General features: G+C 38.7%; 1 protein-coding gene across 23 annotated transcripts in view; it reads right to left on the bottom strand.

The window, feature by feature from the left end:
* The window catches only part of camk2g2 (calcium/calmodulin-dependent protein kinase (CaM kinase) II gamma 2), a 77960-nt gene that overhangs the window by 14262 nt on the left and 44094 nt on the right, over positions 1–19604 (bottom strand). For 8 of the 23 annotated variants that reach the window (XM_040037094.1, XM_040037095.1, XM_040037096.1 and 5 more), the window contains exons 7-15: positions 16547–16649; positions 15842–15925; positions 15395–15489; positions 10941–11063; positions 9038–9121; positions 8908–8950; positions 8144–8203; positions 4824–4864; positions 771–851 (exon numbers count right to left, since the gene is read on the bottom strand). In XM_040037094.1, coding sequence (XP_039893028.1) covers positions 771–851; positions 4824–4864; positions 8144–8203; positions 8908–8950; positions 9038–9121; positions 10941–11063; positions 15395–15489; positions 15842–15925; positions 16547–16649 — 714 coding nt within the window. Of the gene's footprint in view, positions 1–770; positions 852–4018; positions 4052–4823; positions 4865–8143; positions 8204–8907; positions 8951–9037; positions 9122–10940; positions 11064–15394; positions 15490–15841; positions 15926–16546; positions 16650–19604 lie in introns of all 23 variants that reach the window. The other 15 variants (XM_040037099.1, XM_040037100.1, XM_040037108.1 and 12 more) reach the window with 5 other exon arrangements.

Raw genomic sequence — 19604 nt, 5'->3', positions numbered from 1 at the left:
ATTCAAGTAGCCAGATCAAACTATCAGGAGACAGAAAGTTTTTGTATTAATTAGAAATGAAGTACACATTCAGTGCACATTTCCTTGTCGTGTGTTATGTTGCCATCGTTTCCATTTAACCAATCTGAGACAAACATCGTACGTTGTATAAATGACTCGATCCCACGAACACAGGGGCTGCATCCTCTTGCAAAAATATGGCTTGTTTTTCATTTGTCAACTCAGGCTGCTGTTTTACCCAGAAGCCCCCATCATTTACCATTCAGAAATTGAAGAGCAATTTGTGAAAGGTCATCTTTTGATGTAGAGGCAATAACCTCCACTTCAGAGGCAAAGCATCAACAAAGCTCTGGTGACATAGTTGAACACACAAAGGAGTCACGAGGATGTGGTTGAGCAGAACTTGATTGAAGTGTCTGCTGTTGTACTGGAAAATGAAAGTCATTTGTCTACCTGTCAGGCACCGGGTAAATATATGAAGGTGTGTCCACGGAGGTATGGGTAAAACACAAGCCAGGAGAGACAAACTCAAAGGGGCAAGCCAGTCATTTAATTTTAAAGTCATCAAATTCACCGCCAAGATCACAGTTTGTGTTCGAAACGGAAGCAGAAGGCAGACAATGATCGATGAGACAGAGGACAAGGAAAAGGTTTTACTTAATATGGGAAGCGACAAAAAGATTATGAGGGGATAGAACTAAACGATAAGAAGATGGGAAACAATGAAATGATGCTATTAAAAGCAAAGAAACCAAATAGAGATGAGGTACCATTGGTGCTGAAGATGACATGCTGCTGTCTTTGGTGCTGCTGCTGCTTACTACACTGTTTTTACTGTTGTTTCCCTGCGACTGGGGCAAAGAAACACAACACAGAGTGACTCCCACTCCTCCCACTAAACCATGAACCAAGCTATGGGAGTCATAGGTGGAATAAAGGAATGGAGCCATTACACGGACTATACGCTGCACAGTCAGGGCAAGAGCTGTATGTGCAGATGTTAAACTTAATTTATTTATCTGCACCTTCCTATCTTTGCATTTTAAAGGGCAGGTGCAAAGCATCAGTATTTCTGCTCTGCATGTAGTTTTAACGTTTCTTTTCATGATATATCTCATAGATACAAAGTAACCAAAACAAAATATTTTTATGCCTTTAATAAAATTGTGAATTGTTAACAGAAAAGTGCATTTTAACAATAAGCATATATTAAGGGCGAATGACTTATTTTCTTCCCCAGCACTTAAAAAAATGTGAATCATTTGCTGAGATAGAAAGAGAAATCAGTCTGTATCTAAAGCGAGCTCAGCAGTCCAGGTCTGTGCATGCAGTGAAAGGCCTTGGGTAGCAGGTTTTTCTCTATTGTGTGAACGCATGCAACAGATATGTGGTTTAAGCCGTTTTTCCCCTTCATTAGCTCACGCAAAGATAACAGTAAAGCCTATTTTACACACAAAACTACTTAAAGGATCATCTTGAACAGATCCTATTTATGGCTTTGAGTTTTAAAAAGTGAAATCTGTCTAAACCTTTTTCAAATGTTGGCTGCTAATTTAAAAAACACTCACAGCAACATTTAAATTTTAATTTTAAAGAAAACAAAATACAGCGGCCAACGATATCCCCTCAGCCTCCTAGTGGATAGACGTGTTGTATCAATTTGAAAATCATACATTGCCTTGTTCTCAAGTTATTACATGGCATTAAGGTCAAGCTCACAACTTTTTTAGTAAATACACCTACGGTGGGAATTTAAGCTCCTGTGTTTTTTCATTCTGGAGTTATTGCATTCAGAAACTTTGGTCTCTATGGTCCTGCCCGCCCGGCAGGATGACGATAATACAACATCAGCCTTTTACAGCTGAAGGAAGGTTTAATTTGAAAAAATATGTTCTGAATTCATATTTCTGTTTAGCTATGATATAGGTAGTACAAAATGTAATTAAAATGACATTGGCTGCACTCTTGGGGAATCTACTAATATAATTAAAGTCATGAAGTGCAATCCAAGGTAGGAGACACGTTTACAATGTGTTTCTTACTTCACTGTGGTGATTTGTGCAAGCCATAAAGAAACGTTCTGCAAAACTCGCCAAAAATTAGCTTTTGTAAGCAAAAACAAAACAAAAAACAAAACAACCAGGTACAGTAAAAAAATTATTCAGCAGGCAGAGAGGGTATGACAAAAAGATGGTGTTGATTGCATTATGGAAAATGTAGGATCTGTGTTTAGAGAGCTTAAAAACCATAAGGACTACACGTTTGGATATTTCTGTCCTTTTAATGTCTTGCTTATGAGTTAACATAATTTTTCACTCGCTTGCTCCTAAAAGCTGTAGTAATGTTTCCGCTGGATGACTAAGATATAGGTTATGTTACAGCTGCAGACTGAGGCTGGAATGTATGATGTGAACAAGAGAACACTGTTTCAGCTGGACTCTCCTTTTGGCCTCGAGCTAACTGGAAGGAAAGGGGAATACAAATATTCCCACAGGAAAGTTGAGAGGTGTGGACGAATGGATTACGTCAGTGAAAGATTAAGGCCAAAGTGCTGGGAGTTTTTAGCTGTTTTTCTGCAACTCTCAGAAGAGCAAATTACCCCAGTGTGACTTTAAACAGTATTTTTGGCAGTCTCTGAGGCCTACTAGGAACAACTTCTAACAGAATAACTAATGTGCAATGCTGACACCATCAACAAGGCAGATTACAGATTTGACATCTTTTACTGCATTTCAGGGCTGGAGGAGAAACATTTCTCATGAATAAGAAACATTTAACTTTCAAGAAGTTCAAATATAAAAAATATATTTCCATCTGCAATCATGACAGCATTGTGGAGCCACTTTGTTTGGACCTAACTGATCATGGTCATGAGCCGACATGTAGCCTTGTTCTTCTTTCTTAAAAAAACCCATATCTGTTAACTTGGTGAATCTGAGCACTTCAGTGCTATTAAAACAACTTGAGCAGAATTTGGAATAGAAAAGCACAGAAACACAAACATGAGGTCCTTTTAAGATTATTCCCCCCCAAGCCTCCTCAAAAAGGCTGTTTACCAGAATCAAAATATTCAGAACAGCATGTTATTAACGTCTGAAAATGCTAATTAGGCCTCAAACCGAGATATTTCTTAGTGCAACCTGCAATCTTGAACCTCAGTTTCCATCTACAAAAATAAACAAAACTGTGTAGTACTTTTCTTTTAATAAAGTTTTATGTTCTTTTGAAAGGGTGACGTCTTTTGGGAGAGATGAGGATAAACTGGACTTTGTATTTAAAGCAGCTAAAGCAATTATTTTGTTATGTTTTCCACAGATATGCAAACCTACCACTAATAAATGTACACTATTAACTAGTTCTGTATCACTTTTACTTTGGAAAAAAATGTAGTGAGGGAAAAATGTAACCATCCAAACAGATCAACAGACCTGAAAAATAAGAAAACAATCTTTTTACTTGATTATTTTATATTCAGAATTTAGAAGCTCACACTTTCTCTAGCTCATATCGGAGAAATTATCTGCAGGTGACAAAGACAGCTGTTTTATTTACGGTAAAAAGGGGAAAGAAGAATTCACTTAAATGAAACATAATGAGGGTACGATAAACATGCAACAACTGAAAAAAAAGAAAAATGGTGGTATCTTGAGATTAGCAGGGATTCAGTTGTCCCACGGTGATGGTCAGGTATGAAGCGAAAATGCAGATCCATGGGTCAATGAGTCGCACATCAGAAGGGGGTAACTGGATAGTGAAGCGCGTGTGTGTGTGTATTATTTCTTTAAATGGTTTTGGTGGCGCTTCCAGAGGAAGGGAATGCAGGGATGTTGTATGAATTTGGAAAAATCCAACAAAAATTGCCATAAACGACCCCTAAAGCATCTCTGCACAAAAGGAAAAAAAATGAAACAGAGAGGGTAAAGGGAGAGCTGGAGGGGCAAAGACTCGCAAAGAAGACGGACAAAAAAAAAGTAAAAAATAAAAAAAAAATGAACAAAAACGACAGAGCCGATCTCACCATCAAACAAACACTTGAGCTGGACTTCCTTTTCTGACAGACAGCAATGGAAAAGAGGAGGGAAAAAAATAAGGATTCATCGGGAACTAATCAAAAAAGACAAAAAAGTGAAGCTGCCAGATTGATCCCAGAAAGATAGTAAAAAAACAAAACAGCTGCACAAGCTTACACAGGAATAAAGATGAGATAAAGGGATTTAGAAAAATCTGAATCAGCTGCAAATAAAAAGGGGGGTTAAAAAATAGAAAAAATATTGGAAATTATTTTATTGGTGTTCAATAACTGGTTGTGCATTTTCTAATGTTTAAGGGTTTAGTTACTGTTTAAGTTACTGTATGTAATGGGAGTTTTGTTTTGCCCTTGGTGAGTACGGCAGTTCATTGCATGCACTGACGCTGACTGTTGATCAAAACAAAAGTCGCTGTGAGTCAAAGAAAAGCGGCTGGTTAAAAACACCATTTTAAAAGCTTTTTAATCTTTAGGTAAGCTCGTTAGATCTACTTTAATCTCAATGTGAGTTAACTGATTTCTTATGAACATAATCAAGTACCTAGTTCATTTCTAAAATAAATCCTATCCCCCTAAGTCACAAAAATCTTTAAAATACATTAAACAGACTTTAGAAAAAAGACCATGTTGCACCAGAGCACAGAGGTGATCTAATTGATCTTGTTCCATCATATCACAGTTAAAAATGGTCTCAGACAGTAATTAGGGGGACAGACCAAAAAGGAGATAAAGATAAGGAGAGTAAGTTAAGTACATAAGTCACATCAAGAAAACCCTCATGGGTCAGAGAGCTTACCTTCACACCGTCCGACTTTTTGTTTAGTAAGGTTTTACACGCTGAAAGAAAGTGAGAAAAGATGATGAGGACGCAGTTTAAGGGGGACAGCTGTCCAATCAACAGAAGAGCTGAAATCACTCAGTCAGCACGACAAAAGACGGCCTAAGAGTTTATCAGGTTTGACAAAACTGACTTCACATTGATATTTCTAACAGCAGAGCTGTTGTATGATGGACGATCCCATCAAAAAGTTTACTTTATGAACCACTGTGGATAAACAGGGAATTAAAGAGACTTCAGTAGTGATGATACAGACAAAGCAAAATGATAACGTGAAAATCAAAAACATAACTTGTTGGCAAAATTGAAATCACTGTATAAAAACAGACACATCGACGTAGCCCCATTCATAATTATTTTTCATTATAATGTACACTACACTGACTACGCAGATTGTTTTGCCCAGTAATGTGCAAGTTCCGCATTTTATTTCCACTGCATTGTTACAGTTTTTACACCAAGATTGTAAAATTTATTTAGTTAAAAAATTAAATGTCAGTAATTCACAACTATTGCATGGAGAATCCAAATTCTAAAACAGTAAAATCATTAAAAAATTAATACAGGGAAACAATTAAAAAATTCAAAAAGGTGATTCTGATTGTGAGAGCAGGTCAGCATTACGAGTTCCTAGTAAAACCACATGTTAATTTTCTGAGCTTTAAAGCTCATTTTAAATTTGGTTTCATTTGTTTATGGTACTGTGTGGATTTCTGGCTCGACCATAATTTTGGGTCCAATAATCCTCTAAACTGTCAAAATGTTAAACAATAAACACTTTTTGTTCACTTTCCACAATGATAACATCAGTTTCAGCTCAGTTCATAACACTTCTAATATTTCATATATCCTGCTCTAGTGTTTGATTTTATTTGTCTGCTTTCAGGGGGCCAATGAGAATTAATACATGACTAAGCTTATGAATGAGTAAAAGAGCTATTTTTTTTTATCTTTATCTTGTTTTTTGTTGAAACAAGGAAAATATACTTTTATGTTTAATGTCAATTACAGAACTGTTGATAATTTATTTAATAAGATCGCTTTGGCCACGTCAAACGCCACCTTCATCCCTATAATCTAGTTTATGTTAGGAGGCATGTATGTGAACCTGAAAACCTGACCAGACAGTTTTAACACCACACAAATGACACCACTCCACCTGACAAAAAGGAAATGTAATAAAACACATGCATTAACACACAAACACTCACTAAAAATAAACATTTTACCAACAATCATTTGTATTTGAGCCATGTTCCAATGATTCACCCTTACCTTCCATTCAAAAAGAAGGAAGGATGGCAATGAAAAAGGTAAGAGAACAGTAATGTATTTAATATCTGCATCTTAACATCTGAACTGAAAGGTGACAACTGCAGGCAACACCTGTCAGGCTGCTACTGCGCGTTAAAAGGCATTCTTTAATCATTTTCACAGAGGTGATGGTTCATGCAGTCATCAAAATGTCTGGCATGCAACATCAACTTCAAAGCCTTCCTCATAAAAGGAGCCGAGTGGTGCATTCTCAGCAGAAACCTTTAACTTCAGGATGTCATCTGTACAAATTCAAGTCTGATTTCTTCACTGTAACACTGTATGTGACAACACTGCGTCTTGTTAAGTGAAGAAATTTGACAGTTGGAATTGAGCAAAAAAAGGGAAAGTCATTAACATTTTATCGGCAAAGCATCCTCTTGTTAATCAGACTGTTTTTTCCTGTATGACCAGCCTTTAAAGGGGACCCATTACACTTTTCCTTATTTTCTGTTACTTACATAATGTTGCAAGGGTTCTTATGAAACGTGGCACATCACTTGTATCATCAGCGAATGTACAAGTGAGCTCTAAGCACTCAGTTTTAAATTTGGTTTTGCATGATCTCAAAGAGTGTAGATATTCCTATTACAGTAATGTCTACTTTTGAATATAGCAGCCCCGCCTACCTGCTGTTCAAACTCCTGTTTGTGAGGTGCAACCAATCAGAGGAAAGCAGTGTTAAAGCTGCTAGCTTCAGTCAAATGATGAACTAAGTGTCCTCTGTATAAGATTAAGGAACTTTTAACTATGAATTCCAAAAATAAAAATATACAGCTGAAAGAAAAGCTTAATAAGTCCTCTTTAAGCAAGCAGCCAGCGCTGTCATATGACCCACACGTGTTAAAGGTTCAGTATGCTTCAAACAAACTAATTAGTTTGAGCATGCCTGAAAACAAAGCTGTCCTGAATCATCACCCTCGGAGGTAGAGCTAAAGGTTTGCCACTGGAGAACAAGATGTAATCTCTTAAGTAACGTAAAGGTTTATTGGGAGTTAAGGGAGATTTTAACTAAATGAAAAATCATTAGCTGCAAATGTGATCTGTCTTAGTTAAAAAATATCAGTAATGTGAAACCACAAACCAAAGCCATCCACGTGCTGATACCCCACTAAGCGATATCGCTGTGTTTGTGTTAATATATATCTGCATAATGATGACCTGATAACGGCATAAGCACTTTGTTTGAAGCAAACTGTTTTTTTTCCTTTTTAGTTGTATTTGCTCAAACAAAAACAAGAGCAGGCAGGAGAGAGGAGACAAAGAAAATAGTTAACACAGGACACTTTGCATTCTGTTTATCCAGCTTCCCATGCAGGTTGGCAAACTGCACTGTACGCTCATAAACATGCTTGGCTGGCTGTTGGCGCCAGAGCCATGCCAAGGGAAGGTTGCAGCGAGCACAGGCAGGCATCGACTGGGCATCAGTACTGTGGATCCAGATCAATTTGAAGAAGGCAAAGCTGCAAGAGTTCCGAGTTAAATACTGGAATTTCTGTTCATATTGGTAATATAAATGGCGATGCAGCAGAGAAAAACAACCTGTGATATTTGTGCTAATGCAAAGATATATAACCTGAGCTTTGCTTGGTGACAGCTGGGGTAGTTGGAAGAAGGTCAGAGGGTCATGCTGGGTGTCATTTAAATGGCTGTTGTGTTCGACACAGGAAATTAAATATCCAGTCCTTGAGAGGAGGTCTGTTTATTAGACCATTAGGAAGCCCAGGAGTACTGAAAGGTCAGTAGCTGAGCTTCATCTGTGGCTTTTATTTATATGTTTGTATGTGACTGTAAGATGCCCCAGTGCAGTGATGACCACATAAACGTGATCCATCAGTGTGCAGGCAGCAGGTGGTTGTGGTGGTGGGGGGAGGGGAGGGTTCAAGCAGCCCAGGCCACATGCCAAAAAACCTCAGCACGAAGCTGGCAGTGCCCGACTCCAACACCCCCTCTAGCAAACGTACCTTCCTGAGCCATTGCGGCTGTGCTGGTGGTAGCGGCAGGACTGGTGTGCTGCCGTCCCACTATTAGACAAAGAGGAATTCAGTGCGCTACTGGGAGAGAGACCCACTAAACCATGAAAATCTCCTTCTTTTTTCTTTAATAACTTTTTGTGCTTCCAAGAGACCTGCTTACTGTTTTTGACATTTTAATTTAATCAATAAAATGATGTAATACCAAACTTCATTTTTATTAGGATGAAGTGAAGCAACAGATGGGAAAATCTTGTCAGAAATAAAATGTCTGAGCCCCAACTTACCGATTTTACTTCTTTGTTTATTCTACAGTGAATAAACAAGCCTAGGCTTACGAACAAAGCATTTCAGAGGTCTGGCTGGTCTGCTTACTTCAGTCTGGATCAGTCTTAGCCTTTACAAAGTAGATGGACATAATCCAATGGAGCTGCTTTGCTTACATGAAGGCATATAAACACAGGGCCGATAGCATTAGTGCATTAGCTTGCTAGTCCATTGTCCAGCCCGCAAATAGGTTGTTCAATCAAAAGTGCACTGTGATCAAACTGCTTATGAGGATGAAATCCAAGCCAAACCCCTGAAGTGCAAAATCAAATCCAATTGGTGTGGCTAAGGGAAGAAGATGGTAGACTGGAGATACAGTAGCAGAACAACACTGACATGTATCACTTGGCTTCTATGAGAGATAGGATCCGGAAAGAAGTGCGCTCCTACTGAGTGTTGACAATTTTAAACTAACTACAAAAGCTCACCTGAAAAGTTCCTGGACACGAGCATCGTAGTGAGGATAGCTCCCTAGAGTCAAGGCAAATAATATACAAGATTATAAGCATAAGCTAGTGAGTTATGTGTATGTGTATGTTTAACTGTGTTCGTGCTTACTTTAAGCTTCCTTCTGGCATTGAACTTGCGCAGACATTCCACAGTCTCTTGACGGTGCATCATGGAGGCCACAGTGGATCGTTGCTTTAAGTAAAGAGGAAAGGGCAACATTAAGTATATCACTGTTACACCGTCAATGCCACTTTTTTAATAACTCGTCCATTTTTATACTGGTAAGACCTAAAGTTAGGGGTGCGGCCATATTGGACAGGCAGATGTACCCAGTCACTGTCTGCTAGGCCTCACCGGTGCTATTCTGAACAAGACCTTTTAATTATATCTGTGCTTTTGGAATATTTTACCGTTTATCGCATAGTTATCACCTGGTAACCACCGGTTATCAGATAAAAATGTGTATTACCAGTTGGCAGTTGGTTGTGGGAGGCTGCTTGCTATCTTTTTAAAGAAACCGGTGGCAAAGTGAGTCACAAAGAGGGTGCTGCACTAATAATCTCCTTGTGATAGCTTTGGTCACTAGCAGATTTCCATGGTCACCCAGCAGAGGATGCCTGCTTGTCTGCAAACACACGCCAACTATTCTGTAATGAAACTGGAAATGGGGACAGTTTCCCAACAAAGTAAAAGCCACACCTTTGAAAACACAATGGTTTCAGCAGTAAGGCACAACATTTACTCTGAAGGCAAATGTTCTCCATTTTCAGTATGCGTAGCAATTTAAGTTTCACTACCAAGTCAGTTGTTGAGTGTTTGCATACAAGTCGGCAACTTCCACGCAAACTACTGGTGACTTTGAAAATCCACCTGCGAGAAAAGCAATTACAAGAAGGTTTTTAATGAAGCACCCTCTTTGCCAGCAACCATTTGCCAATCAGTAGGGAAATGCACACTTTTCCTTAGCGACTGGTCTCTAGGTCTCTGTGACTGAGGCCAAACCAATCTTAGCTGGTAACTTAGCACTCCACCCTCTTGTCTAAATATAGTGAATATAGAAGAGGTGGTGGTCACATACACCACCTCTTCTATAGCACTGACACTGAAGCATCTATGTGTAAGCATCCATCTTCTTTATAGAGCCTGTATATGTATCGTTGACTTGAGATTGAACTCACAGATATGTGATGGGACGAGATGAAGAACTGCTTTAGAAAATCTCTTTGAAAAGATAAAAACCCATGAACATTAAAATACAAGAGGAAGGGACCGTGACTCCAAAGGTGCATTCTGGTAAGAAACATTTAATCACCATTTTGAGGCTATGACAATAATGGCATTGTGTACAACTGCAACAATGAATTCTTTTTAATGCTCTACAGCTCTGATATGCTCCCCTGAGTAGCTTTTCATCAACAGGCAGGAGCAGCTCATGTGTATTCCAACTCCTCTGTGATACCAAACAGAATGAAAAAGTCTGCTTTGTCAGGGACTTATAAATGAAAACTTTTAGAAGTGGGAGCTGTAAGATAAGCCTACGGGGCTCTTACATTATCTGGGCGACTCCTTACTCAACTCCTTAACAATAAAAATGGAAATTATTGTCCTTGTGCTTTATCTGATAACAAACTACATTTATGCTGTTAAATTGTTATTGGTGTTAAAATTATGACTTATGACTTTACAGGTCTTTTCTGAGTTCCTTAAATGTGCATCTTGTCCAAATGTGAGACAAATAAACCCAAACTTTTATGTCTCAACCTACAAAAAGCTACAAATTCTGCTCTAGTATATAATGTCATTCTGTGCATGTTTTTAAAACTAGCCATTTGGATCAAAGATGTGCTGTTATTCTGAATAGCTGTGTTAGAAATGAAATACAATGTAAGACAGGTGTTCCTGGGCTGTGCTGATGTAAGAGTGCTTAAGAAAGAAAAACTGTGACATGATTTGTTTAAAGCTGGCAAGAAAAACTACATAAAAAACAAAGATAAAGACAAGTGTGACTTACGCAGACCCAGGGATGCTTGAGGGCCTGGTCGGCAGTGATTCTTTTGGCGGGGTTAATCGTTAACATCTGATTGATCAAATTCTTGGCCTCAGGGGTCACTGTGTCCCACTCAGGAGAAGGAAACTGAAGGAAGGCGAAGAGGAGGAAGAAACATATCACTGAAAAACTGGTAAAACAAAAACTGATGTTTCCAAGCCATGATTAACTTGCTGTTGTTTAGCATTGATTAGACATTTCTATATTTAGCACGTATTTAAAATTTTAACACTGGCATTCCAGCACAACTGAGCAATAAAAAAAAACAAAAAAAAAAAACATAGTTTGCAGAGCCCGAAGAATGCTTACGCAGATACAAGATCCAAAAAAGATGGTAGTAAAAGCTTTTCTTTTAATTGACTGTGATATTTAAATGACTGAACCAGATTTCCTACAGTGTTTGCACCTGTATTTACCCAACATGTAACAGATTAGAGTTGCAAACTGTATGATCATTTAGAAGGTGCAGCTCTCTCCTCATTGTGCATGCATTCAAAGGAGGGTAGGGAAAATTTCCAGCAAAAGATATTTACAGAGGCAGGTTGAGTGAATTAAGGTTGTGCAACTTGCAACTTTTAACTCTGTAGGGCAAATATCCACACCTCTCAAGACCAGGAACAAACACAAGTCATAAGCGAGGTTGTAGCAATGAAAAGTAATACTGTAAATGCAGATTTGCAGACAGCTCTTATCCATTAATAAATATAACTTTGTTTGTGCTAATCAATCGTGTCCATAAATTTTTACAGGCTATGAGCAGCTGATCAATGTTACCTCATAATAACATCCACGGCATGTGAGTAATTTGTTTATCTTTAATTTGTCATATTAAAACACTATCACAACACCCCCATGAACAGATTAGGTTAAATTGGCCTTTGTTTTCTCTCTGAGGATTAATTTGTCTTGGACACAGTTGAAGGAGCAGCACACATGTACAAACAAACAACAGTTAGCACCAGAACATACGCACATAGACAGGAAACACAATACTGTACACAAAAGTGTTGTGCAGATACCCTGCAACAACAAACGGCACATACCTTTCCAATAAGATATACATGTACACACTCCTGTGGGGAACGGTTATTTCCCTCTTATGTCTGTATATATCGTTGTAGGGTCTTTACCTTATAAACAACATACAACACCTTTAGGTGACTGTTTTTGTGATTTTAAAAAAGTATATTTTGCTTGTTTCTTTTTAAAACATATTTGACTTCATTTGTTTTGGAACAGTCTTAATATGTGAAGTTGAGCAACGATTTGTCTGTCTTTGATGGGCAATTTCAGTGGTATAACAAAAGGGTGGAGTCAGCAGACATGTTTACTGCTAAAAGTCAAAGCAAGCTTTCAACAGACTTTTACTTCAAACATATCAGATGTCAGTTACCGATGAAAGAAAAAAGCAGAAATTCAAGGTATCTGTGTGACAGTGATGATATCCAAGAAGTGCACATTATAAGTGCTCGTCAGTCACTTCATATTATTGTTCATATTATGCACATTCATTAGATGTGGTTGCTTCCAATTATGTAAATTAATATGGGTAATAAATTCCTATCTCCCAGAGGACAATGACGAGAGCTGATGAATAAGCCCATTGCTCTCCCATAGTGTATCAGTTATTTTTTTCTGCAGCAAGATGAAAGTTATACAATGCCGAGTAGCAAGCCATTAAAAACTAAAATTAAATTTCTAAATTACTTGCATGACAGAATTTAGAGCATGTTATTTGACAACACTTGAAGTGATGGTGTCCTGCAGAGCTCATCTCGATGCTCCGGCCTTGTAGTTACGAATACACTTGAACTAATTTGGAAACAGGAAATGATCAGAGTATCACAATTAAAGTTTCATGAATTCAGGTCGAATTCCGTCACAGATGTCATGAAACTTAACTCTCATTTCCATAGATGCAGGTACAAAAACAATGCAAAACGCCTGCTCTAACCCTGAATACGCCCAAAACTATGTGTTCCATTAAAGACCAAAGTGCTTATTGAAGCTCTAGTTAATAAGGTTTTTGTAATATTCTGAATCAAATGTAAATTCTTAAACAGTAGTTTTTAAGTAAAGACCCCCTTTTGCCTTCAGAACTGCCTTAATTCTTTATGGCATAGATTCAACAAGGTGCTGGAAACAGTTTGAGAGATTTTGATCCATACTGATGTGACATTTCATTTCAAAGTTGCTGCAGATTTGTCGGCCGCACGTCCATGACGAATGATCCAAAAGATGCTCTACTGGATTAAGATCTGTGGAGGCCATCTGAGTACAATGAACTTATTGTCGTGTTGGAAAACAGTTTGAGATGATCTTTGTGTGCATTTTTCAACTGGAAGCAGCCATCAGTAGACACTGCGGTCATAGAGGGATGGACATGGTCGGTAACAATACTCAGGAAGGTTGTGCTCAACTGATACTAAAGTGGGCTTAAAGTGTGCCAAGTATATATAACCCCTTCCCCCATATCATTACACTTTCATCAGCAGCCTGAACAGTCGAACTTTCATGTTGTTACACCAGATCCCAACATTACCATCAGAATGTTGCAGCACAAATTGAGAGTCATCACATCATGCCACACTTTTACAATCAGTCATTGGGCAATGTTGATGAGCCTTTTTCAGCTCCAGCTTCAGTCCCTCGTTCTTAGCTGACAGGAGTGGGAACCAGTGTGGTCTCCTGCTGCTGTAGCACATGTGCTTTATGGTTCAACAGGTTTTCTGTTCAGAGATGGTCTTCTGATGGTCTACTTTGGTTATAATGAGTGGTTATTTGTTACTTCCCATCAGCCTGAAGCTGCATTTCAGTCATCATGTAACATAGAACTGGTGCTCACTGGATATTTTTCTCTTTTTCAGACCGTTATCTGTAAACCACACAGATGACTGTAAAATCCCAATAGATCAGCAGTATCTGAAAAACTTACACCAGCCCATATTCTGATGCTCAGTTTGAACTTCAGCAGGTCGTCTTGACCATGTCTACACATCTGAATGAGTTGCTGCCATATGACGGGATAATTAATTACTCACTTTAACAAGCTGTTAAACAGCCGTAGTTAATAAAGTTGCCAACAAGTGCATGTTACAGGGATATGCCTTACATAAAACAGTGGAGAATGAAATGGCTAATTCAGCTAGGAGCAGAGCTGAGTCTTTGACAGTAAAACCAAGAAAGAATCCCAACCCCCAGTTTCTGATGCTCCGGATGGAAAATAAACTTGTTCAAAAGAAGGATTACAGTATAAGACAGGAGAAGAGGTCCCAGATTATGATTTTTTTCCAAATTGGGAGATTTGATCAGATTTCAAGTATCATTTTGCACGTGGATTGGGTCAGATCCTGTAACCGCATCATCCTACAAAATTACCACACACCCTGATAATAATTGCTGTGCTATGATTTGAGCTTTTTTTTAGGAGTAAAATGATCAATTATAGAGAAATATAGAAGCAAAAAAGTACCTTTGTCAATGTTTTTCTACTTTATTTATCCCAATAAAAGTTGCTGAATCTAGCAACAAAGTAATCTGGAGTTTGATGAGAAAGTGCTATAGAAGTACATATCCTACCGAATTTTTACCATATGCAGGTTGCAGGTAATTCCACCCCCAGTGTGTCTGTTTGCACAGCCTTTATTAGTGAGCGTCATTTGTTTGTCTCTGCTGACAGTGCCTCTGGCTCTTATTTACACACTCACTTATAATTTAAATACAGGTTTTACAAGCTTTATGGTCTGATTACTAAGGAACTGTCACTTGAAAAATTATACTAACAAACCCTCAGGCATCTATCTATAGTTTAGCATAGCAAAAGCATGGACGTGCATGGAAAAAGCACTAAAAAGAGAATATCAGTTTAACTCACCAAGCGGTTGACTCTTATATAAAATACAATATTTAGGCCAAGATTGTCCCGTGTATGCTGCATCTGTTTGTTTTAAATCAGCTCTAATATGTCATAATTGTAAACGCTGTGTCTCCAGCCTGATGTTGCACTCTGGGAGGAGTTAAAAACTTAACTTGTGTTCACACAACTAGTATTTCAGTATATATTTACAAACTATATTCAAGTTTAGCCACCATCAAGGTTAAAAAATGCAACTCTGATGGCTCAGAATCCTCCAAACACGACACCAACAATCCAAAGCAGACACAGAGAGTCATAGGGATTTGTCCCTCCCTAGGAAATGTAAACATTACAAAGTCTTGTGTCGTTTGTGTAGCTGGCTGTGTCTGCAGTACACAGAAAATAAACACACAGTCAAAGTGATATTCTCCGTCCACTGACAATGCCATGCTGGAATTCAGTTCTGCACAGTGCAATCATTATTCTGCATCATAACTGTCTGCACATATGACAATACAGTTCAAAAGGAGAGGGTGGTTAATACAAGAATGTGAGTACTTACATCATAAGCACCGGCCTTAATTTGTTGGTAGAGTTTGTGTTGGTCCTCATCCCAGAATGGAGGGTAGCCCACCAGCAAGATATACAGGATCACACCTGACACACACAAATGTAAAAAATACTGTACATACACAGTTAAAAAGAAAAAAATGTTTATTTGGGCTTATAGCAGAGTTAAGGGCATTTATCACTTAAAATGATGTGGGCTGCTGTTTATGAATCTGGCTGGTTGTGTTTTGGCCGAATGTATCAAATATTTAACTAAAACTTACTGCAGGGAAAAGACTGTTACAGGAACGTTTCATGAAGTTGTTGCTTAAAGATTGCAAAGTCACATGAGTTGTGAAAGACATGGTAATGCTGTGGTGAACCCATATCTAACAAAAATGGAGAAAACGGGTCTGCTAGGAAATGACTGTGCCTACAGTCTGAAAACTTTAGGACTGACCACATGCCCATATGTCCACTGGCTTGCCATATGGGTCCTTTCTCAACACCTCTGGGGACAGATACCCCGGAGTTCCTGCAAAACCTGCAAATATAGAAAAATACAAGCATGTTATACCTATATACAGTACACAGTGTGACTTCTGATTACTACTACTACATTATGACAGGTTTCATACATCTTTCTGTGCTTTGTGCCAGCGCTGTGTTTTAAACAAATTAGCGAGCTGAGATGATCTAAACATTCAGTCTTCATCTCTTTGTGCTACTTACTCCAGCAGAACTGTGCATAAGTCTTGAGCTTCTTCTAATTTCTTTATATTTTCCTTCCAAGAAGACCATCCTTCTTGTATTTTTTTTAAAGTGGACTTGAGCAATAGCTATCCAAGTTCCAAGAAAGCGTGCGACTATGTTGAAGAATAAGGGTGGTAATGCAAAGTTTGTTAGAATTTTGTAAACTTTGTTTTGGTATTAAATACTTTATTTCCATGTATGTTTACACATTTCAATAAGTTCCAATTTTCCCAGCAAATGATAAAGATGTGAGGGCTGCCCTGAGGCTTTTGCACAGCACTGTATATCACTTTAAGCCTATCCTGTTTGCTGCAGTTTTAAATGTAAACCTCAAATTTATGATGTTACATGAACATCAACAACACATCATTTGAAATGCTACAGATTAAGTTTAATAAATGATCTTTCTTACCAAACCACGCCTGCTGGTCCCCTTGAACCTCAATAGCGAGGCCAAAATCTGCAAGCTTCACCGCCGCTCCCTTCATCTTACTGGCCAGGAGCAAATTTTCTGGCTGCAATACAGAGACACAAATAATTCTTCAGAATGAAGAATACCTTTACCCTAGTGGCTGATTTTATTATTATTATTTTTTTCAGACAGACAAATCTCAAGTTAGAAAAGAAGTTATAAACTGTAATTCTTATTAAATAAAGGACAAACAAATGCTCACCTTTTGGTAACCTTTGATAAATTATTTCTATTCCCCGATAGAATAAAAATAATGAATATAATAGCAGATTGGTACACTTGTACTTGAACAAACTTGTTTTATGTGATAAACATACACTTGATTAGAGGCAACAGAGATGAGCATGTGCATGACTTAGAGAAATGTCCTTTCTGTCTGGATGACTGAATGGGCCGCAGGAGCATTATGACATCTACAGTAGTAATGAGCCATGATGCTGTCAAGTTGGCTACAATGGTTTTCCCCAAAGCAAAGACCTTTTCAATCAGCTGTCACAGGATTTAACACAGCATTCTTACTCGGTCCCTCTGATGACACTATTGTGCAAAAGGTCAAGACTTGGCAAGCATAAGGATGCATCAAGTGTGTTTTAACTCATTTCCTTTTTTCCCTCTTTCCCTTATGTCACAGCTTTTTTTTAAAAAATAGATTAATCGTGTTACTTGATTATGAGTAGCAGTGTTTTATTTCAACTTGTTTCAGGTTTTTCATTCTCAACACCAGGTAAACATAATTTACAGGCTGTCTCTGTCCAAGTGGCAGTATCTACCTTTAACCCTCTCAGACTTTAACTGGGACCAGCTTAGAGCAGTAGCTCTGCATTACTTAAAGTTAAAATACCCTCATTACTCTTGCACTGGGCCTTGATGGAGCACATTAGTTCATCCTGTGTTTGAAAAACACCATTTAAACACATCATTTCCTTCTTTTAAATCAACTTTATTCTGATGGCTGCACCTTATAATCAGATCGTAGATCAGCAGGCCTGTGTGGCTTCTTACAGTTAGATGTTTAACCTGCATGGCCATATTTCATTATCCTTTATTTATCCAGGTAAAAAGTCTCATTGAGATTAAAATCTATTTTTCAAGAGAGACCTGGCCAATATTAAGGATAGCCCATGTCTTAAACAGAGCATTTAGAGGAGTCTGTAGCCTGAAATTATGACTCACAGGGGTTACTTTCACATATACTGACCCCATTATTGGAAATAATAATTATGTTTAATATATATTTGAAAATGAACTGATCCTGCTTAAGCAACATTGCATGCTTGATCATGTTACTAATACTGCTCTAAGTAAAGTATGAGGAATATCATCTTAACTGAAGACATGGTTCACTTCATCCTGTTAGCAATTTCTGGTTTCATGTTTCTGACATTTTAGAGTTACACCTTAATTTTCCATAGCAGCTATTCAAAATCAGAGGGGTAAACAAAGTGCACTGAAGTCTCACATTAGGCTGGTGCAGAGTGTAGTTAGTTAGAATGCAATGGAAACTGCAACGTCACATCCAGCCAGCATTCTGATCTCAACCACGTGTGAAACAAGTCCGTACAGTCTAACCTTGTTCTTCAGAAACCTGATTCATCATTTCAAGTTAAAACCACAGTTAAAATTGTCCAGGTAAAGCTTTCCCCAATTTTCCTAATTACTTCTCCAATTCAGGGTTGGATGGAGCTGGAAGCCTATCCCCACTCACACTGGGCAAAAACGTGGGGTCAACACCGCAAAGGCTGCAAGTCAGTCATAGTGACATGTACAACTGCACCCTCAAACACACACATACATGCCTTTTGACTGTGGCGGAAAGTTGTACCCACGCAGGTGCAGAGAGAACATGCAAACTCCATGTGGAAACGCCTCAGAACCTTCTTGCTTTGAGGCAACAGCAGTAACCACTGCACCACGATGCCACTGCTAAAAGCTTAACCTCCCAGATGTAGCAATACCTGTGATCAGATCCAGATAGTGTCAATTTAATCCCAGGTGTTACTGGGGTCTAATGGTGAACCTGAGCAGGGTAAATGGTGCGGCTCTGCACTCAAGACTACAAGTCCCAAGTGTCAGGCCTGACGTGTCTATGTTTGTGTGTGTGTCTGTGTTAAGGGCAGAAGTCTTTGTAGTTGTTAGCAGTCCTCAGTGCCTCATAACTGGACAGATGGATGGATGGGTGGATGTCAGAAGCTTGTACCAGCAGTCGCTGGGCTCTTAGTCCGTTTCTTCTCATCTGTCAGTCTATCCCTCCCTGTGTAGTTTTCCACCCTTCCCCTCCTGCTACCCCCACCCCACAACCCACCCAACAGGGCAGAGCTGAAATAATGGGAAAAAGAGACCAAAAAGAGGGCAAGTAAAAGCAACAGAAGAACAGAGGGACAGACAGATAGAGATAGATAAATGGGAGGTGGCATAATCAGTCCCTACTCTGGTGCTGCAGCAACCGGGTGACCTCACCCTATAGTTACCATGACAACCCAGCCTGCCACCAGCTGACAGCACTCAACTCTTTCTCTCGAATTCTTGTTTTCCCTTGAGCGAGTGGCCCTTCCAGGATGACAGAGAGGCGAAAAATATGACATGCGTCTGCGAGTGAGGTCACACCTCTCCGTGGCACACTTCAATGCCATTATTGGTATTTTTATGGCTCGAATGCAGGTACTGCATTCAGCAGCTCTATCCCCTGGATGCTCTTGTGGGTAAAAAACAAAACAAAAAGAAACAAAATCAGAGTATTTCCTATGTGATGAAATCAGGGATTGTAATGCTTTTAAGACCCTCTTCATTGAAAAACAAATGCATAGATAAAATACTTTAGCAAGTTGGAGATGGCAAATGTGTTGTAAAAAGTTACTTGTTTGTGCATTAAGCAAATGCAGAGTGACACTGGAGTTTTTGATTCTGGTATTCACTCTGCGTTGTTAAATACATGACTACATTAGTCACTAAGATAGTGCATAGCAATTAGTCACTGATAGTATAAAGATTACCAGATCAG

The sequence above is a fragment of the Simochromis diagramma genome, unplaced genomic scaffold, assembly GCF_900408965.1.
Source record: "Simochromis diagramma unplaced genomic scaffold, fSimDia1.1 OVJJ01000330.1, whole genome shotgun sequence".
NCBI classification, from domain to species: Eukaryota; Metazoa; Chordata; class Actinopteri; order Cichliformes; family Cichlidae; genus Simochromis; species Simochromis diagramma.
The sequence above is the reverse complement of the archived record's forward strand: the minus strand, read 5'-3'. Positions and strand labels throughout refer to the sequence as shown.